The sequence below is a fragment of the Bos indicus x Bos taurus genome, chromosome X (assembly GCF_003369695.1).
Source record: "Bos indicus x Bos taurus breed Angus x Brahman F1 hybrid chromosome X, Bos_hybrid_MaternalHap_v2.0, whole genome shotgun sequence".
NCBI classification, from domain to species: domain Eukaryota; kingdom Metazoa; phylum Chordata; class Mammalia; order Artiodactyla; family Bovidae; genus Bos; species Bos indicus x Bos taurus.
The window spans coordinates 57818941-57842124 of NC_040105.1; the positions used below are offsets into that span (position 1 = coordinate 57818941).

At 38.6% G+C, this 23184-nt stretch overlaps 1 protein-coding gene across 2 annotated transcripts in view; it reads right to left on the reverse strand.

Annotated features, from left to right (window-relative positions):
* Positions 1-9189: 9189 nt before the first annotated feature.
* The window catches only part of ZNF81 (zinc finger protein 81), a 108636-nt gene continuing 94641 nt past the window's right edge, over positions 9190-23184 (reverse strand). For both annotated transcript variants that reach the window (XM_027533000.1, XM_027532999.1), the window contains exon 5: positions 9190-13361. In XM_027533000.1, the coding sequence (XP_027388801.1) occupies positions 11653-13361 (1709 nt within the window). In that variant the 3' untranslated portion in view covers positions 9190-11652. The remainder of the gene's footprint in view (positions 13362-23184) is intronic.

Sequence of the window (23184 nt, forward strand, 5' to 3'; positions counted from 1 at the left end):
AAGCACAGGTGGAATACAAGGCAGGAATGATGCCTAGAGTATATGAAGGGATGGAGACATGGATGCAGGACTACGTATATATAATGGCAAAGTATATTCTCTGATCACAATGGAATTGGATTATAAATCATAACAATAGATGGGAATAGCAAAGTGTATTATAATCCAATACTATATTATGTATTGAGGTGAGGTGAGAGATCCCACATAGGCCATCAGGGTGTGTGATCAGTCTTGTCTGACTCTGCAGCCCCATGGACTATAGCCTGCCAGGCTCCTCTTACCTGCCAGGCTCCTCTGTCCACGGAATATTACAGGTGAGAATACTGGAGTGGGTTGCCATTTCCTACTCCAAGGGATCTTCCCAACCCAGGGATTGAACCTGTTTTCTTATTAAGATCAAGACAAAGGCAAATATTTCCACTGTAGTCACTTCTGCTCATTGTACTGCAGGTTCTGCTGCTCCTGCTGCTGCTAAGTCGCTTCAGTCATGTCCGACTCTGTGCGACCCCATAGACGGCAGCCCACCAGGCTCCCCCGTCCCTGGGATTCTCCAGGAAAGAATACTGGAGTGGGTTCTAGCGAGTACAATAAGACAAGAAATAAATAAAATGGAAACAAAGAAGCAAAACTACCGTTTCTTACAGATGACATGATTGTCTATGTATAAAAGCTTACAGGATCAAAACTAGCTACTAGAACTTATAAATGAGCTTTGCAAGGTTATAGGATACAAGCTCAACATGCAAAAGTCAACTGTATTTCTCTATCCTAGCAAATAACTATTGGAAACTTTAAAATAACTAATATCATTTAAAATAATATAGACATATAAAATATTTAGGGATAAATTTGACAAAATGTGTAAAATTTGCATACTAAAAACTAGAAAACACTTTTGAGAGAAATGAAAGAAGACCTAAATAAATGGAAAGATATATCTGTTCATGGATCTGAAAACTCAGTATTATTAAAATGTCAACTATTTCCAAATAGCTCCATAGATTCGATTCAATCCCAATCAAAACCCAAGCAGGCTTTTTATAGTAACCAACAAGCTGATTCCAAAATTCATTTGGAAATATAAAAGACTCATATATGCCTAAAAATTGTGGAAAAGAGTAAAGTTAGAGGACTTATACTATTTGACTTCAAGACTTATTATAAAGCTACAGTAATCAGTGATGTTACAATGCCAGTAAGACAGACAAACAGAAAAATAGAACTGAAGTACTTCTAGAGGGACTTCCCTGGAGGTCCAGTGGCTCAGACACCACACTCCCAATGCAGGGGTACTGGGTTTGATCCACGGTCAGAGAACTAGCTCACACTTGCCACAACTGAGAGTTTGGATGCCACAACTAAAGATTCTGCATGCCACAACTAAGACCCGGTGCAGCCAAATAAATAAATAAGAACTGAAGTATTTCCAGAAATACAACCAATCAACTGATTTTCTTTTAATAGAAATGACAAGGTAATTCAATGGTGGGAGGATAACTTTTTTTTTTTTTAAAACAAATGGTTCTGGAACAACTGGACAGCCATATGCAAAACAAAATGAACTTAAATCCTTTCTTGACTATATACAAAATTAAATCAAAATGGACATAACTACATGTAAGAACCAATATTATAAAATGTCTAGAAGAAAGCATAGGATAAAATCTTAGTGACTTTGAAATTTGCAAAAATTTCTTAACAATGACTCAAAAAGCATGGACTATGAAAGAAAGTATAAATACACTGGACTCAACTAAAATTAAAAACTTTTTCTCTTCTGTTATTCAAATGAAAAGGCAAACTTGGGAGCAAATATTTGCAAAATATATATCCAACAAAGGACTTATATCTAGGATATATAAAGAGCTCTTACAATTGGGCAAAATAAAAGATACACCAACCAAGATGATATAGATTATAAATAAGCATAAGACGCTCCACAGCATTATAGGAAAATGTAAATTGAAACCACAGTGAGATACCATATCATTCCCACAAAAATGGCTAAAATTTAAAAGGAGTAATTATACCTAGTGAGGGCAAAGATATGAAGCAAATGGAACACTTACACACTGCTTGTGGGAACGTAAAATGGTATGGCACTTTGGAAAACAGTTTAGTAATTTCTTAAATAGCTAAACACACACTCAACATATAACAAAAATATTCATTCCCAGGTATTCACACAAGAGAAATGAAAGCTATGTCCACACAAAGACTTGCATTGAAATGTTCGTATCACTTTTATTTGTAACAGCCAAAAACTAGAAACACCATAGATTTCTATCAACACATGAATGGGTAAACAAATTTGGTTTATCTATACAATGAAATACCACTTAGGAGTAAAAAGTAAGTAATATAGACACATGTAACAACAAAAATGAATCACAAAATAATTATGCTGAATGACAGAAGCCAAACAAAACAAGGATACCTACAATATGATTCCATATATATATAACTGTAGAAAATTCAAACTAATTTGTAATGAAAAACAGATCAGTGGTTGCCTGTGGATGGGAGGGGAGAGTGTAGGGAGAGAGAGATGGGTGTCAAAGGGTCATAAGGAAATTGTTAGGGGTAATGGATACATTCATTGTTTTTATCATAGTGATGGTTTTAAAGGTACATATATATGCCAAAACTCACCAAATTATGCACTTTAAATAATTTCCATTTACTATATGTTATTATACCTCAATAAAGTTGTAAAATATATTTTGGAGACAGTGAGAGAAATTTGAAAATGGACTGGATATGCAATATCATATTCAATATCATATGAGAACTAGATTGATAATGATAATCTAGGTATGGGGGTGAATGTCCTTATTTTTAGGAGATGGATGCTCAAGTATTTGAGTGTAATGTTCTAATGTCTGTAATTTGCCATCAATTACTCAGGAAAAAATTTACGTATACTGTTGAATCTAGATGAAAGTTATGTGTGTTAACTGTACTGTTCTTTTGATGTTTGTACATGATTGAAAATTGACATAATTAAAATGTAGGGAAAACACAATATTGTTACATTGATTTATTATTGCCCATCCTCTTAGGAAGAGAGACATGATCTTTATTATCCTAGAATGTAAGTAAATCTTCTCTGTGAATGTCTCCAGGGAGGGAGACATCGTCTATCCTTATTGTCCTGAAATGTAAATAAATCTGAGCACACTGGCTATTAATGCCTAGACATTAAGAAACATGAGAGATTCATGGAGTCTTAAGAGCCAACCATAAACAACCAAAAAGAATAATGATATGAAATGAATGTAGAGCAGTATGAAATGGATGGAGATGACAAAGACACATTACATATGCATAACCGATGTCCATGAAGAAAAGATAGACCAGATTAAAAAGTTAAGCAAAATAACACTTCCCTGAAATAAAAGGTTTGAATCATGATTGGAACAACTCACTATAACCCAGTCAAAATCAGTTTACAAAAATCAAGACTAAGGCATACACTTCTAAAGATCCTTAACTTCAAGCATAAAAAAAGAATCATATGGCAGAAACATACAAGAAAAATAGCAGGTTAATCTAAGATTTCTCAATGGCACCACCCAATTTTAGAAGAGTGATGTTTACCAAGTTATCAGGAAAAGAAAGTGTAACATTAACAATCAGGGTTCATTTGGGGAAGCGGATTCATTATGAGTATAATGAAATAAGGAATTTAAAAATATGAATTAGATCATGCACAATTGTGGGAGTAGCTGGGGAAGTAAAGGCATGGAAGGGGAAGTTGGAAGATTAGAGAAGTCACTAAATCAGCCTTTTTGAAACACTGGCATGGGTGGATAAGTCAGTGCTTGCAAGAAAATCTGAGAAGCCAGGCACACTCAGCTGCTTAAGTAACACTGTGAAAGGGGAGCTGATGAAGAAGTCTATGAAGAGCTGTTGCCTTTGTGGGCTGCAGCCAGGCATCAAGTGGCAGGCCGAAGGTCAGCAGGGCTAGGAGACAAGTGAAAGTTGCTCAGTCTTGTCTGACTCTTTGCCAGACCATGGACCATACAGGTCCATGAAATTCTCCAGGCCAGAATACTGGAGTGGGTAGCCACTCCCTTCTCCAGGGAATCTTCCCAACCCAGGGATCGAACCTGGGTCTCCAGATTGCAGGCAGATTCTTTACCATCTGAGCCACCAGGGAAGCCCAAGAGTACTGGAGTGGGTAGCCTATCCCTTCTCCAGCAGATCTTCCCAACCCAGGAATCGAACTGGGGTCTCCTGCATTACAGGCGGATTCTTTACCAGCTGAGCTACCAGAGAAGCCCTGGCTGGGAGATAGAAAGGGCTGAATACAGAGTGGAAGAGAGTGAAGAAATGTTAAGACCTAGGTATCTCTGCATTTGTCCTTCTCTGAATCTAATCTCAAACTTTTGGAGTAATGGTTGCTCCTTCATTTTGACCTCCCAAATCTCATGCAATTTCTACTTTTGGCTGACTTGGAATCACAAAGGACTCTTGAAAACACATTTCTCAGTACAACCTAGACAACAACAGAGTAATGCAGCCCAATAGCCTAATATTTTTTTCTACCGGAAAAATTTTGTGGTGAAGTAACACCACCTGAGTTCAGAAATCCCTTCAAATTTGCTCAGTTGTTTTCCTTAAATTCACTTCTAAATAACACCAAAGGTAATAATGACCTCCTTGTCACAAAATCCAAGAACCAGTTTTCCATCCTCATGTGAATTGACCTTTAGTCTGGAAAGTTTCTCCACTGAAACATTCCTTGGAAACACTCTATTGTCTATGAGTCACTTTCTCATCTGGTATGTTTTCTTCTTTCCGGCTGCTCCTTCCCATTATCCTCTATACATGAATCTTTCTTAGCCTAGCCCTCAAAAGGTGGTAACAAGCCTTGGTCCTTGGCCCGTTTTTCCTGTTACTCTAAACATTTTCTTTAGGTAGTTGGAGACTAAGACACCACAGATAAGCCCTCAAATCCTGCCCAATCATAAAGAATGGTAGGGGGGCCTTGGCAGACTCAGCTGCTGCTGCTAAGTCATTTCAGTCATGTCCGACTCTGTGCGACCCCATAGACAGCAGCCCACCAGGCTCCCCCGTCCCTGGGATTCTCCAGGCAAGAACACTGGAGTGGGTTGCCACTTCCTTCTCCAATGCATGAAAGGGAAAAGTGAAAGTGAAGTCGCTCAGTTGTGTCCGACTCTTCGCGACCCCATGGTCTGCAGCTTTCCAGGCTCCTCTGTCCATGGGATTGTCCAGGCAAGAGTACTGGAGTGGGGTGCCATTGCCTTCTCCAGGCAGACTCAGCAAGTGGTATGTATCTAGTATTCATAGTTCTAAGTGCTTTATATAGACAAATGCATTAATTTATTATGAGTAATTGTGTACCCTCAAAGATATGTTGAGGGGCTTCCCCAGTGGCTCAGCAGTCAAGATTCCACCTGCAATGCAGAAGACACAGGTTCGATCCCTGGGTCGGGATGATCCCCTGGAGGAGGAAATGGCAACCCACTCCAGTATTCTTGCCTGGAGAATCCTGTAGACAGAGGAGCCTGGTGGGCTACAGTCCATGCGGTGTGCAAAGAATTGGACACAACTGAAGTGACTTAGCAGTAGCAACAGCAAAGATACATTGAAGTCCTAACTGCCAGAACCTCAGAATGTGAATTCACTTGATAATAGAGTCTTTACAGAAGTAATCAAGTTAAAATGAGGTCAGTAGGGTGGGCCTAATCCAATATGACCGTATTCTTATAAAAAAGGGAAAATCAGACACAGAGACAGACATGCAGAGGGAACACGACCTGGAGACACTCAGGAAGAAAATGGCTGTGTGACTGGAGTGATGCATCCACAAGCCAATGAATACTTGAGACTACCAGAAACTAGGAGAGAAGCAGGAAACAATTCCTCCTCTAGTACCTTCAGAGGAAGTGTGGCCCTGCTGACACCTTGATTTCAGACTTCTGGCCTCACAATACATTTCTGTTGAAGCCACTCAGTTTGTGGAACTATATAGCCCTAGGAAGTTTATACTCATCTCACGTTGAATCTATGAGATATGTACTACTGTGACCATCCTTTACAGCTGAATAAATCAGTACAGAGAGATTACTAACTTGCTCAAGGTCACAGAGCTAGTAACTGGTAGAGTCAGGATTGAAACCCTAGCCATCGGTTCCTGAGCCTATCTACCCAGCCATTATGAAAACCGCCTCGTAATATTTTGAACAGCATTGCTAAGTTGAAAAAGGGGTATATAAATAAATCTTAATATGCAAACAGTTAAATAAGTTATTGCATATCCACCCTGCAAACTATGATGCAATTATTCAAAAATGTTATTATTCAGTAATAAAGCAAGCAGAGATAATTATGTGATACGATCCCATATTTGAAAGTCAAGGAAGAAAACAAATCTTATATAGCTTCTATCTGATTATAAGCATGTAACATATGTATATCTATATATAATTTATATGAGCACAGATTAAAACATGAAAGCATTCATAGTAGTTAATTAGTATTGGTTATCTGTTCTGAATACATAGTGGAGGAAAGTCAGTAAATAATAAATGTATTAGGTAGCTTTTTCTGGGTAACAAGCCTCCAAAAACATAGTGGCTTAAAACAATAAACATTTTAATCAATGATTCTGTGAGTTGTCTGGGATCAGTGGGGTCGATGGCAGACCTTTTCTAGTCTAGAAACAGACTGCCCTAAAATTCAGCAGCTTAAAACATTTATTCTCTTGTGGTTTCTGTGGGTCAGGAATTCAGGTGAGGCTCAGAAGTGTGCCTTTGGCTGAAGGTCTTTCATGAAGTTGCAGTCAAACTGTCAGCTAAGGCTATGGTCATATTTGAAGACTAGATTGGGAGAATATGCTCCCAAACTCATCCACATAGGTCTTTCCATAGAGCTGCCTCATGCTTCCCCTAAGGTGAACCAACTGAGAGTGAGAGCATCCAAAATGGAAGCCCCAGTCTTTCTGTAACCTAATCTTGGAAGTGACATCCCATTACCTCTGCCTTATTCTATTCACTAGAACCAAGTCATTAACCTGGTGCAAACCCATGGGAACAGGATTATACAAAGGTGTAGATACCAAGAGGTGGGGATCATGATGCAAGGTCGTCTCAGAGGCTGCTGACCACAGGCGGACTGACCATGGTTACATGGATAGAATGGCTTCATTCACATATCTTGCAGATGAAATCTAGTTGGTTTAGGGTACCTCAATTGGGATGGCTCATCTCTGTTCCACTGCTGCTCCATAAGGTTACTCATAGCATAACTCAGGCTTTTCCATACTTGGGCTCAGGATTTCTAAGAGCAGCAATAGTGGGCAAACCTCAATGTGCAAGTACTTCTCAAGCCTCTGCTAGTGTCATATTTGCTAATATCCCGTTGACCAAAGAAAACGGCCAAATCCAGTTTCAAGGGCTGGAGAAATAGACTCTACCTCTTGGGTAAAGTGGTAAAGTCACATGGAAAGGGGGCATATATTCTGATAGTAGTGGCCAAAGGAGACCATCCAGATTTCTGGATTCTGGCTAGAAATGCAGACACTTGGAAAGAGCTCAGCTCCCATTCTTACAATTAGAAAAAATCCAGGTAATCTATAAAATCATAACTTTCCTTGAATTCATCAGGGAGCTAATGTCATAGGGGAACAAACTAGCTTGATATATAAGACAAATGCCTCAAAGAAGGCAGGAAGTTATCACTGGGTTATCTGTGGCAGAGCAGGAAAGAAGATGGGTCCACCACACCAGAATTAAGAATTCAGCAAGAATCTTAAATAAAGTTTTAAAAGTTGAGTGTGGGATAGTGAGAGAATATCAGAGCTCTGAGAGCGGGAGACATAGGCCCCCACTTTCAGGTTCTTCTCCATAGACCTCCACTGGTTGCTCATAAGAAACATCAGGCGTAGGATGGGAGACTGCAGAAAGCCTCTCTCAGTGGTGTAGGCCTTTAGGGGCACAGCTGCTGATACAGAAATGGCCAAAGCCCTGATGGGACCCTACTCCCTCACAGAATAAAAACTTTAAGCCACTGGGTGAAGTGCAGCAAACCTTGTTGCCCCCAAGACATAGGTAAAGATCTACTGTAGCTAGAGGAAAGGAAAAGGGAAGGACAGGAAACCTTCCTAGGTTCAGACCATTTAAAGCCCTATATTAATACTAATGGGAAGGGCAGGATCACTGAAAAAGCTTCACCTTCCAAGATCTAGGGATATAGGGCCTGTCTAAGACTGAGGCTGGCCCCAGACACCTCCTGCCCTCCCACTCATCAGGTCACCAAGACCCAGGTAATAATAAAAGTCTGCTACTAAGGGAAAGGCAAGAGCATAGAGAGAGTGCCTCTCCATAGTATAAGCACATTAAGAAAGGCCTAAAGGCAAGGGTGGTGCGGGAATACTGAGAAAAATTATCCGGAAAACCAGTGCCTACTGGAAGCACAAGGTAACACTAGAGAAATTTGAAGTCATTGATACATTGTAGGTAAAGAGAGCAACACCACCACCTAAACACCAGAACAAACCCTAACTAGCTGGCCTCAATTCCCCTATGCCAATGACCTATAAGGAAAGTAACATGTCTACTCCCAGGAATTACATATTTACCTCAGTTTCTACTATCCTACATATAACATCTGACATTCAGCCAAATATTATATGCAAAACAGCAAGAATAAATAATCCACTGTCAAGAGACAAAACAATCAACAGATCCAGATTCAGTTGATTTAGTTGTTTTAACTGTCAAACAAAGAGTTTAAATAACAATGATTAGTATGTTAAAGAGGGTAGTGGAAAATGTAAACAACAGGTATAAACATGTGGGGAATTTCAGCAGAGATGAAAACTCTTTCAAATTCAAATGGACAATCTAGAAATAAAAAGAAAACATTAACTGAGATAAAGATTGCCTTCAATGGGTTCATCAGTAGATCTGACAGAGCCAGGGTAGAGGTTAAAATGAGTGACCTTGAAGATAGGTTAATAGAAATTATCCCAACTGAAACACAAAGCAAAATAATGACTGAAAACAGGCATACATACAGGGATGGAAAATTGTAGTATTTTCTATCACAGTCTCTGTCCTGATAATAAATTATTTACATTATCACACCAGGCAAAATCTATTCACCCCCATTCCAAGACCTCCAAACATTCATCCCAAATTAAAACATTAGGCTCAAATCCAAGACCTTAAGACTTCTATATCAGATTCAAATATGGCTGAGGCTCCTTGGGTGTAGATTCTCAGTTTTTTTTTTATCCAGAGACCTGTGAACTAAATGACAAGTTATATGACCACTCCCCTAACCCAACACACACATACTCACACATGTGCATACACATAAATATAAATACAATAGTGAGATAGGGACAGGATAACTGTAACAGATACTTCCATTCAAAAAGGGAAGGAAAAAGAGGCATATATCAATCACTGTTCAATAACAATTCTGAAATCCCACAGAGCAAATACTGTCAGGTATCTCTGCTCCAGGGGCAAAAAATGTTTCTTGTTTAGGTCATAGTTCTGCCTGGGAATGGCTTCCCAATCCATTTTAGTACATTGTTCTTGGATCTTCTCTCTGAGACGGCCTTCTTTTCCCATAAGAAATGGCCCATGCTTGCAGCTGAGTAACTTTCACAGCTTGCTTCCTGTTCACAGAAGTTAAGACAGGGGAGTCCATTTTTCACTTTGGACTTTTTCAGTCCTTTAAGTCCAACATGGAGGTAGTTTTGTTAGTAAAACTCTGTTAAAAATGTTGCAAGTTTTCTATGAATCTGGTTTGTATTGACTCTATGTCCCAAATGCAACATCAACAATTCTTTTTAAGATGGGCCCCTCTCTACTTTGAACAGTGAGTCAGGCTATTGGGACACTGTTGAGAAGTTTTTGAGAGCTGTTTAGCTTAGCTGACAGGGTCTCCCAAACACCAACTTAAATATTTTACACATTTTAACAAAGGGTCTTAGAACCACATCTATGATTTGATCTCTACTCTGGAGGTCACTTTTTCACCTTGAGAATATTTTGATGGCTGGAGAGACTGGAGATGTGAAGCAGTTACCTTCCAACTCAGCCAAGTCCTGTTTTTTTAGGTGTTTGTTCTGAACTCTGATGGCAAATGGAACAGTTATTTACTTAGTTCATTTTTTTTTCTGCATTTTATCATATGCAGCTAAAAGAAGCAAACATATACTTCAACATTCTGTTGGAAATCTCTTTAGCCAGATCCACAAGTTCATTTGGTATATTCTCTATCTTTCCACAGAGCATGGTAGCTGTTTTGCTATTTTTTCCCTCACTAAACAACATGGACTGCCATCTTCTGCAGACTTTCTTAACAGTTTTCCTCATTGCTTTTCCAGTCTCCACCTGATGCCCAGGCCCAAAGCTGATGCCACATGTTTTATATTTTGATACAACACCCCCAGTAGGTGTACACTTTTATGTATTACTCAGCATTTGCTGTATAACAGACTACACCAAACTTAGTAGCTTAAAACAATCATTTTTCTATCTCATAAGTCTCCAGGTTGGTTGGGATGACTGATGTGGCTCTTCTGGTGTGGGCTGGCATGGCTGGGGCTGGAGGTTAAAGAAGGCCTTACTCCCACATCTGGCATTTGGTTTAAGGGGCTTCATCTGGATTGGTTCATCTCTGTTCCACGTGGTTTCACATCCCTTAGTAATTTGAGCTTCTTCACATGAAGGTCTCAGAATTCAAAAGAGCGGCAAGAAAGGGTAAGTCTCAAAGCAGGCTTTTCACACCTCTCCAGCATCTTCTTGAATCTCTTTGTTAATGTATATTGGCCCAAGCAATTCACATGGCCAAACTCAGAGTCAAGGAGTAGAGAGAGAGCTCTGCCTCTTAATAAGAGAAACAACAGTAATATTACAAAGAGGGGTGCATAAAAGGATGGGAGAGACCTGTGGTTATTTCTGCACTGTACCACAATGAAGGAAGATAAAAATATGATGTCATGGAAATCAACATGTATGACAGGATTATATTTGTTTGTGTAAAATTATATCAGCAGATGAGTGTATATATAAAACCATAATGACTTTAAAACTGTGGATTCACATGAGCAAAATATTCAGTAGCAAACATATTTGATAGACACAAATACAAAAAAAAGAATTTCAACTCAATTATTCCTCCCATTGTGCAATGTGTTTTGCTACAAATAGATCTGAGAGCAGGTCTATACATCAAATATATTATTGTTTTGTCCTACCTTTCACTTTGTTGTCACTTTAAATTGCTTAATACAACACAATAAACATTACTGTCATTTATATCATTTTTCATACTTTATCTATAAAGAACTTGGTAATAATTTGCCTTATAATACTTTCTACAGGAAGGCTTTTCCTAATATCTCAAACTGATAACATTTTCCCCAGTATGAATTCAATTATATTTGTGAGGATTTGCAAATATGGAAATTCCTCATCATTCAATGCATTCTTAGAGAGTCTCTTCTGAATAATTTTTCTCATCTCAGGTGAAAGAGCCTGACACATTCTTTTTATTATGCAATGCATTCAATATCTGATCTGTCTTGGCTGAATTTTTAACACACACTTAGACCTGATTTCTGTTGTAAGGCTTTCTCATTTTCAAGAAACAGGGTTACTTTCATGTATGAATATTGCGATGCATACTCAGAACGGATTTCTGAGTGAACCCTTTTCCACAGTCACTACATTTATAGGGTTTATCTCCAGTATGAATTGTCTGGTGTTTATTGAAATTTGACCTGTCTGTGAAAGCTTTCCCACATTCTGCACATATATATGGTTTCTCTCCTGTGTGAATTCGCTGATGTACTTTGAGGTGTGGTTTCTTTGAGAAGGATTTCTCACAGTCAGAACATTTATAAGGCTTATCTGTAGTATGGATTCTCTGATGTGTAAGTAACTCTGACTTCTGGATGAAGGCCCTGCCACAATCAGCACAAACATAGGGCTTCTCTCCAGTATGAATAGTCTGGTGTTTATTGAAATTTGACCTATCCGTGAAGGCCTTCCCACATTCAGCACATATATAAGACTTCTCTCCAGTGTGAGATTTCTGGTGAGTATTCAGATTTGATCTGTTGGTAAAGGCCTTACCACAGTCAGTGCATATGTAGGGTTTCTCTCCTGTGTGAATTCGCTTATGCATCTGGAGTTGTGACTTAGAAGGGAAAGATTTCGCACAGTCACTGCATTCATAAGGCTTCTCTCCAGTATGAATTCTTTGATGCGCAATCAAGTGTGCCTTTTGGATGAAGGCCTGCCCACATTCAGTACATATGTAGGATCTCTCTCCTGAATGAATTCTCTGATGCATTCTGAGTGTTGATTTTTGGGTAAAGGCCTTCCCACACTCACTGCACTTATGGTGTCTCTCTCCAGTATGAATTTTCTGATGTACATTGAGGGCTGAGTTTAGGGAGAAGCCTTTCCCACATTCACTGCATTCATAAAGTTTTTCTCCAGTATGGGTTGTCTGATGCCTTAGGAGAGATGACACTTGGAAAAATGATTTTCCACATTCATGACATTTATAGGGTTTTTCTCTAGTATGAATTTTCTCATGCAGAATTAATTCTGAATTCTGGATGAATGCCTTTCCACACTCAGAACATATATATAGCTTTTCATCTCTATGAACTCTCAAATAAATACTGAGTAGTGGCTTCTGTGTAAAAACATTTACACATTTCCTAAGTTCATGAGGTTTATCCATAGTATGAATTCTCTGAGGTGCAAAGAGTTGAGACCTCTGGGTGAAGATCTTCCCAAGTTCAGTACACATATTTGCTTTCTCCCCAACAGGAAATTTCAGATTGTGACTGAGTGCTTGTTTGAAGCTGAAGACTTTTCCACACTGATTGCTGTCACAGAATTTCACTCCAGTATGTGTATTTTCATGTTTAGTATAAGAAGAGCTCTGGGTGAAAACTTGACTGTGTCCAATAATTTTATCAAAGTTATTTGTTGCATTGCTTTCACTATGAATATGTACATCTAAATTATGCTTTAAATTCTTTCCAAATGAGTTACGTTTATGGGGTCTTTTCTGTGAAGGAATACAATTTGGGCCTGGATGAATAAATTTTCCACTGTTTTTATATTCATAATCCCACTCTGTATTCAATATTTTCTTATTGATGAAAGCAGCATGACTCAAAGGTTTGTTCTGCTTTTCCTGGTAGCTTTTTATCTGTTCAGCATCTTGCCACAGTACTTCTAAAATGGAATACAATGAATCATCTTTTGCATCTTCACCTTCCATTTCACCATGAAATGAAACTTTTCCAGAAATTCTTTTTTGTAAGGTTTTAATCCCAAACTTTCCATCTAAAAGAGAAAAAAAGTAAAATGACACAAATAATACATAACAGAAGATTAAGAGGCACACTTAAGTTAATCCAAATTGGTCACAGAGAAACCAGTAAATCTGATGATGATGATGATGACAATGATAGAAAGTACATAAATAGCACTTATTATGTGCCAAGCTCTTACATGATTTGGTGGTACAGGCACTGTTCTACAAAATATATACATATGAACTCATTTAATCCTTTCAAAAGCCCTATGAGGTATCTTATCCACCACTGTAGATAAGGAAAGTGAAGTTCAGAATAATTACACATATATTCAGTATTGGAGATTGGAGTTTAACATAAGCAATCTAGCTTTATTTTGGTAGGGGATATCAAGTAAGGTGGACTGAAGATTAAACAGAGAAGGGTTTTAAGGGGAAACATCTATGGAGAGCCTAGGCTTGAATGGGTAACTCAGAGTCTAAGTCCTCATTAGCTTTCCATTCTAAATCCTCACTAATCTCACTGCTTATTGCTTATCAGCATCAATATCAAATTAATGTGATAAAATAGTTAAGTTTGCTAAGAGAGTAGATTCTACAAGTTCTCATCACAAAGAAAATCTTTTCCTTTTCATTTTTGTATCTATATAATTTGATGTTAACTAAACTTGCTGTGGCAATCATTTCACAATATACGTATGTCAAGTTACTATGCTGTACACCTTAAACTTATACAATGCTGTATGTCAATTATATCTCAATAAAACTAAACAAATAATTTATTCATGTCTACAGGAAAAATACTGTGGTCGTAGCCATTTTGACCTATACAAACAATAAATGGATGTCTATACTCCAACTCTCCATCCAAGTGTAACTGTTTCCCTGGAAATAAAATTAAATATATTTAATAAGAAGTACATAATGAAAGTGATGAAAAGCCATCTGTGGTAGAATGAAAGCTGACCACTAGAATCTGTTTCACCATTCTTTTGCATTAATGGATTAGTAGCCAGGAATATGGCTGCCCAGTCATATAACATTTCTCAGCCTCCTTGAAAATTGCTGTGACCATGTGACAATGTTCTCAACAGAATATGAGAGAAAACACTGGGTGCCACCTTCAAACCAAAGCATTGAAACAGTAGGCATATTTTCTCTATACCTTCTACCTTCATGCTTACTAAAACCTGGATTTGACAGCAACATGGATTCAAACATGTAGATGCCACAAAAATTCAAAAGACGGTGGAGCTGAGTAATGGATTCATGAATAAGCAGAAGCAGCTAGGTTTTCCAATGGCCTGTGATATTAGAGACTTTATATGTAAGAAAATTCTATATGTAAGAAAATTCTATATGTAAGTCATTATATTTAATGCTCTCTTTATTACTGTGAATTAGCTTTAACACAATTAATATACTATTCTTGCCAAGAGTGAATCACAGTTCATGAGACATATTATATTCTCAATAATAATTGTAAAATGGAAGAACTGTACACTATCTCATCAGCAAGAGTTTTTAGATATTGAGAATGCTCTGAGCCATCAAATCCAGTTTTCCCCTGTTAGTCAGTTAGATACAGTACTCTGAATACATGTCCAGTCCAAAATCTCATCCTCTTATTCTTAAGTTGCATTGTATTCTCATATATTTGGCTTTAATTTATTTGGAAGTTACTAACCCCTGGATTCCTAGGCTAAATTTTAGAGGTGGTTTTACTTTTCACTTTATTAAACACTTAAATGTATATAAAATGTCTAAGTTGTAAATAAAACATAACTTCTAAACCATTTATATATTGGACAAAAGATCACCAGTACCAACATTCATCATAAAAATTTGCTTCTTCAGTAAAAAGCTTCCTGAGCCCTTTACTGAGCCCACAGATTCAGTGAACCGTACAGAAATGGACAGTCATCTGTTTAGAAAGAGCTGTGCATGCAAGCTAGCATTCTCATTGCCACTCAAAAAATGGCTCACAAAAGTCCAGTTTATTCTCAAATAAAAGGACAGGTTAATATCCTCTTCCTCCACTCCTGCTTATATCTTCTTTTGTGCCATTTAAAAATGTTTGTGTGCTTAATTAAATTGTTTTGCTGTTGTTGTTCCGTCGTTAGGTTGTGCCCGACTCTTTCTAACTCCATGGACCATAGCACGTCAGGCTCCTCTGTGTTCCACTATCTTCCAGAGCTTGCTCAAATTCATGTCCGTTGAGGCAGTGATGCTGTCTAACCATCTCATCCTCTGCTGCCCACTTCTCCTCTTGCCTTCAATCTTTTTCAGCATCAGGGTCTTTTCCAATGAGTTGGCTCTTCGCATCAGGTGGCCAAAGTATTAGAGCTTCAGCTTCAGCAAGACTCCTTCCAATGAATATTCAGGACTCATTTCCTTTAGGATTGACTGGTTGATCTCCTTGCAGTCCAGGGGACTCTCAAGAGTCTTCTCCAGCATAATTCAAAAGCATTAATTCTTCAATGCTCAGCCTTCTTTATGGTCCAACTCTCACATCTGTACATGACTGCTGGAAAAACCATAGCTTTGACTATATGGACCTTTGTCAGCAAAATAATGTCTCTCTGTTTTAATACCCTGCCTAGGTTCGTCATAGGTTTTCTTCTAAGGAGCAAGTGTCTTTTAGTTTTGTGGCTACAGTCACCATCCACAGTGATTTTGGAGATCAAGAAAATAAAATCTGTCACTGTTTCTAATTTTTCCCCTTCTATTTGCCATGAAGTGGTGGGACCAGATGCCATGGTCTTAGTTTTTTTTAAATGCTGAGTTTCAAGTCACCTTTTTCACTCTCCTCTTTCATGTTCATCAAGAGGCTGCTCTTTAGTTCCTCTTCACCATCTTCCATTAGAGTGGTATCATCTGCATATCTGAGATTGTTGATATTTCTCCCAGCAATCTTGATTCCAACTTGTGATTCATCCAGCCTGGCATTTTGCATAATGTACTCTGCATATTAGTTAAATAAACAGGGTGACAATATACAGCCTTGTTATACTCCTTTCCTAATTTTGAACCAGTCCATTGTCCCATGTCTGGTTCTAACCCTTGCTTCTTGACCTAAACAGAGGTTTCTCATGAGAAAAGTTAAGGTGGTCTGGTATTCCCATCTCTTTAAGAATTTTCCACAGTTTGTTGTGATCCACATAGTCAATGGCTTTAGTGTAGTCAATGAAGCAGATGTTTTTCTGGAATTCCCTTGCTTTCTCTATGAGCCAATGAATGTTGGCAATTTGATCTCTGGTTCCTCTGCTTCTCTGAAACCCAGCTTGTACATCTGGAAATCCTTGATTCATGTACTGTTGAAGCCTAGCTTGAAGGATTTTGAGCATAACCTTGCTAGCATGTGAAATGAGTGCAACTGTACAGTGGTTTGAACATTCTTTGGCATTGTCATTTTTGGGGATTGGAATGAAAACACCTTTTCCAGTCCTGTGGCCAATGCTGACTTTCCCAAGTTTGCTGACATACTGAGTGCGGCACTTTAAGAGCATCATGTTTTTGATAATTATGATAAGGCTGATATGAAAATTCCTGTACATTTATTTTAGTGGATGTATGTGCTCAGTTCAGTTCAGTCGCTCAGTCGTGTCCGACTCTTTGCAGTCCCATGGACTGCAGCAGATCAGGCCTCCCTGTCCATCACCAACTTCTGGAGCTTACTTAAACTCATGTCCATCGAGTTGGTGATGCCATCAAACCATCTCATCCTCTGCTGTCCCCTTCTCTTACCACTTTCAATCTTTCCTAGCATCAGGGTCTTTTCCAATGAGTCAGTTCTTCACATCAGGTGGCCAAAGTATTGGAGTTTCAGCTTCAGCATCAGTCCTTCCAATGAATATTCAGGACTGATTAACTTTAGGATTTACTGGTTTGATCCCCTTCCAATACAAGCAACTTTCAAGAGTCTTCTCCAACACCACAGTTCAAAAAGATCAATTCTTTGGTGCCCAGCTCTTTATAGTCCAACACTCACATCCTTACATGACTACTGGAAAAACCATAGCATTGACTAGATGGAGCTTTGTTGGCAAAGTAATGTCTGCTTTTTAATATGCTGTCTAGGTTGGTCACAGCTTTTCTTCCAAGGAGCAAATGTCTTTTAATTTTATGGCTGCAGTCACCATCTGCAGTGATTTTGGAGCCCCCCAAAATAAAGTCTCTCACTGTTTCCATTGTTTCCCCACCTATTTTCCATGAAGTGATGGGACCGGATGCCATGATCTTAGTTTTTTGAACGCTGAGTTTTAATCCAACTTTTTCACTCTCCTCTTTCACTTTCATCAAGATGCTCTTTAGTTCTTCACTTTCTGCCATAAGGGTGGTTTCGTCTGCATATCTGAGGTTGGTATTTCTCCCAGCAAGCTTGATTCCAGCTTGTGCTTCATCCAGCCTGGCATTTCACACGATGTACTGTACATATAAGTTAAATAAGCAGGGTGACAATATACAACCTTGACGTACTTCTTTCCTGATTTGGAACCAGTCTGTTGTTCCATGTCCAGTTCTAACTGGTGCTTCCTGACCTGCATACAGATTTCTCAGGAGGCAGGTAGGGTGGTATTCCTCTCTCTTTAAGAATTTTCCACAGTTGTTGTGATCCACACAGTCAAAGGCTTTGGGAAAGTCAATAAAGCAGAAGTAGATGTTTTTTCTGGAACTCTCTTGCTTTTTCGATGATCCAGTGGATGTTGGCAATTTGATCTCTAGTTCCTCTACCTTTTCTAAATCCAGCTTGAACATCTGGAAGTTCATGGTTTACGTACTGCTGAAGCCTAGCTTGAAGGATTTTGAGCATTACTTTGCTAGTGTGTGAGATGAGTGCAATTGTGCGGTAGTTTGAACATTCTTTGGCATTGCCTTTCTTTGGGATTGGAATGAAGCTGACCTTTTCCAGTCCTGTGGCCACTGCTGAGTTTTCCAAATTTGTTGACACATTGAATGCAGCACTTTCACAGCATCATCTTTTAGGATCTGAAATAGTTCAACTGGAATTCCATTGCCTCCAGTAGCTTTGTTCATAGTGATGCTTCCTAAGGCCCACTTGAATTCACATTCCAGGATGTCTGGCTCTAGGTGAGTGATCACATCATCATGGTTATCTGGGTCATGAAGAAATTTTTCATATAGTTCTTCTGTGTATTGTTGCCACCTCTTCTTAATATCTTCTGCTTCTGTTAGGTCCATACCACTTCTCTTAAATAAATGCCTAGGAGTGACATTCCTGAGATACAGAATAGCTATACATTTAGCATTAGTATATACTGCCAGTTTCCCAAATTGAATGAAAGAATTTACGTTACTACCATCAATGCATATAAATTCCAGTTGCTCCAAAATCCCGATAACACTTGATATTGTCAGTCTTCTACATTTTAGTCATTGTTCTGTTTTATTTATGTGTGTAGGGTTGTCTGACTGTGGTTTTAACTTACATTTCCCTGATGAATAATGATGTTCAACTTTTCATATACACAACTATTGTGTGGATACCTCCTTCTAAAAGTACCTGGTCAAGTCTTTTACCCATTTCTTTTTCTACTGGCTAGATTACCTTTTTCTTTTTTATTTCTACAAGTTCTTTATATATTCTGAATGTGAGTCATTTCTCAAATCTGGGTACTGTAAATATCTTCTCCCAGTTTGTGGCCTGCCTATTCACTTTCTTAATGATATCTTTTGGAGAAGGATATTTTTTTTTTACTCTAATATAGTTCAACTTACTATGAAATGAAGTAGAAAATGTTATTATTTTTTTTGTTGTTGTTATCCAAAAGAACTTCCCTGGTGGTCCAGTGGTTAAGAATCCACCTTTCAATACAGGGGGCATGGGTTTGATCCCTGAATAGGGAACTAAGATTCCAATTCCACATTCAAGATTCCAATTCCACAAACCACAAGGCAACTTATATAAAGCCAACACACCACAACTAGAGAAAGCCCACGTGCCACAATGAAGACCCAGCACAGCCCCCAAATTTTTTAAAAGTACTCTTAATAAACAGTAACTTGTACAATACTGGGATTTTTTAAATGACAGGAAGAATTCACCAATAAGGAGAGGTTTTAAATTAGAGGTTAAAGTTCTTTAATGGACAAAAAGATTGCTAAAACTTCTCTGTTTTTGACATTTCTTGTAATTTGTGTTTTTCTAGGACTGTGTCCATTTCACCTCAGTTATCAAATTTGTTAGCATAAAGTTGGTCGTAATATTTTCTTAATATTTAGTGGTGCAATTATGCCTGGTCACCAGAAACAGGTGTTCCAGGGGTATCCCCTGTGTGGGCTGCATGTACCCACCTGTGGTGGTTGGGCCATAACTGCTGTGAGCATGCTATGCTATGCTAAGTCACTTCAGTCGTGTCCGACTCTGTGAGACCCCATAGACGGCAGCCCACCAGGCTCCCCCATCCCTGGGATTCTCCAGGCAAGAACACTGGAGAATGAAAAGTGAAAGTGAAGTCGCTCAGTCGTGTCCGACTCTTCGAGACCCCATGGACTGCAGCCTACCAGACTCCTCCATCCATGGGATTTTCCAGGCAAGAGTACTGGAGTGGGGTACCATTGCCTTCTCCTGTGAGCATGCTGGTGGATGGATTTGGCCCCCTGGAGCAGGAGCCATTTTTCAGGGGGCACTAGGGCCATCCGAGGCAGCTCACTGGGTGCAGTGTGATGGGTCTTGAGAGGAATACTGGATGTATGGTATTAATGAGGCTGGTGGAGAGTGACAGAAATGGTACCTGCCAGCACCAGGCCAGCTAGGTGGAAGGAGAGTGAAAAAATGGTGCCCACCAGCACTTCTGTCCCTAGAGAAAGTTTCACCAGATCCCTGCCCCTCTGGCACATGCTCTAAAATTAGTCAATGAATCTCATTCTCATATAGCCCAGGCACTTCCAAGCTGCTTCCTTTGGGACTCACAGAGAGAAAGTCTGTTTGTGAGCTCTTCAAGAGTAAAATCTTAGTTTCTGACAGTCATCCAGCTCTCCCAGATGTAATTGCCACTGGTTTTCAAAACCAGATGTTGTAGGGATTCATTTTCCTAGGGCAGGTATCCTGGGCTGAGGGGCCCAACATGGGATTCGAACCCCTTGCTCTTCAAGGGGGACCTCTGCAGTTATGATATCTCTGTTGCTTGCAGGCTGTCACACTGAGTGTGTGGGTTCTGAATAGACTGTGTCTCTGCCCCTCCTACATATCTCAATGTGGACTTTTCTTTATGTCCTCAGTTGTGGAAAATTTGTTATGCTAGTCTTCATGTCATTTTCAGAGATAGTTGTTCTCTATGTAGTTATAGTTTAGGTGTGTTCATAGGAAGAGAAAGTGTTAAGTCACTCAGTCATGTCTGAGTCTTTACAACCCCATGTACTGTAGCCCACAGAATTCTCCAGGCAAGGATACTGGAGTGGGTAGCCATTCCCTTCTCCAGGGGATTTTCCACACCTAGGGATCGAACCAGGGTCTCCGGCATTGCAAACAGATGAGGAAAAATGGAAACAGTGGCAAATTTTATTTTCTTGGGCTCCAAAATCACTGAGGACGGTGACTGCAGCCATGAAATTAAAAGACACACACTCCTTGGAAGAAAAGCTATGACAAACCCAGACAGCATATTAAAAAGCAGAGACATCACTTTGCTGACAAGGTCTGCATAATCAAAGCATGGTTTTTCCAGTAGTCATGTATGGATATGAGAACTGGCCCATAAAGAAGGCTGAGTGCTGAAGAATTGATGGTGCTGGAGAAGGCTCTTGAGAATTCCTTGGACTGCAAGGACAGCAAACCAATTAATCCTAAAGGAAATCAATCCTGAATATTCATTGGAAGGACTGATGCTAAAGCTGAAGCCCCAATACTATGGCCACCTGATGTGAAGAGCTGACTCACTGAAAAGACCACCCGATGCTGGGAAAGATTGAAGACAGGAGGAGAAGGGGACAGGGAAGTCTGGAGTGCTGCAGTCCATGGGGTTACAAAGAATCAGACACGACTTAGTGACTGAACAACAAATGGGAAGAGATGAGCTCAGGATTTTCCCTTGATCTAAAGCAATAAATTTCTATCTGGGTGGTACTTCATCCACAAGTTCTGATGTGTCATACTTTCATTATCATTCTGCTCAAAATATTTCCTAATTGTATTATGGATTTTTCTTTGACTTATGGGCTATTTGTATATGTGTTGCTTACTTTCAAAACATTCGGGTATGTTCTAATTGTCTCTCTGTTCAGAGTTTTGATTTATTTCAATAGTAATTAGAGAAAATATAATGCATGATTCCAATCCTTTGAAGTTTTTTGCCATTAGTTTTATGTCCCAAAATACTGTCTATTTTGGTCAGTGGGCCACATGCACTTGAAAAGATGTGTATTCTACAGTTGTGGGATGTAGAGAACTATGATGTCAATTAGGTCATACTGGTATATCATGTTCAAATCTTTACAGATTCTTTTGTCTGTAAACAGACAAAAATCAGTTACTGAGATAGGAATGTCAAAATCTCCAATTATGAATATGTATTCCATTTTTCCTTTTAGTGTAGTCAATATTTTCTTTATACATTTTGAGGCTACGCTAAAGTAAATACAAATTTCTATTTTTATAATCCTGTTGAATTTAAATTTTATCAATTTCAGAGAAAGAGGGCACATTACTGAACATATAATAGACATTACAATGATAATACAGGGACTTCCCTGATAGTCCAGTGCCTGGGACACTGCACTTCCAATGCAGTGTTCCCTGGTTGGGGAACTGGATCCCGCATGCCACAGCTGTGGATCCCACATGCCGTGACTAAGACCCAGTGTAGCCAAATAAATAAATACTTTTTAAATTAGTAAAATGATAATACAGGAATATTATGAGACAACTGAATGTCAAATATTGACAAGTTAGATAAAATGCACAAACTTCCTGAAAGAAAAATTATCAAAGCAAGAAGAAATATGAATATCCTTATATCTAGTAAAGAAACTGAATTTGAAATGAAAGATAGTCCCACAAAGAAAACTTGAGACCCAGATGAGTTCACTGGTAAATCCGTTACTAAAACTTTCCCATCAAGAAAATTTGAGGGCCGATCATTTCACTGGTGAATTTCATGAACAGTAAAAAAAGAAGTAAAAATCTTCCACAAACTTTCAGATAATAGAGAAGGGAACACTTCACAACTAATTTTTTTGTGGCCATCATAACCCTAATACTCAAACCCGACAAAGATACTGCAAAAAAGAGAAAACTACAAACCAATATCACCCATGAAAAGTGCAAATATTTTTTCAGTAAATAGAATCCAACAATATAATAATAAGGATAATAAATCATAATCAAACTAGTATTTATCTCAAAAATGTAAGGTCAATTTAAAATTGTTTATTGAAATAAAAAAATCTCAATTGTTTATTTACTGAAATAAAAAATAAATACACATATTAACAAAATAAAAGCAAATAACTCACATGATCACTCTAATAAATGAAGAGAAAGCACTTGATAAAATCCAACAAATAACCATAATAAGAAAAAAACCTCTTAAAAATTCTAGAATTAGAAAGGAACTTACATAGCCTGATAAAGGGCAGCTTCAAAAAACTTACAGCTAACATCATTAATGGTACTTTTTTTTTGCCTCAAATATCAGAACAAGGCAAGCATGTCCATCCTCACCCCTTCTATTCAACACTGAATTAAATAAAGGTCTTTGACTGTGAAATAAGGAAAGGAAAAGAAATAAAAGCATGAAATTGGAAAAGAAGAAGTAAAAGTGCCCTTAAAGTGTTGATTACTTACATGAAAAACCCCAAACAGAGGGAGAGGGTGGGAAGATTTGGGAGAAT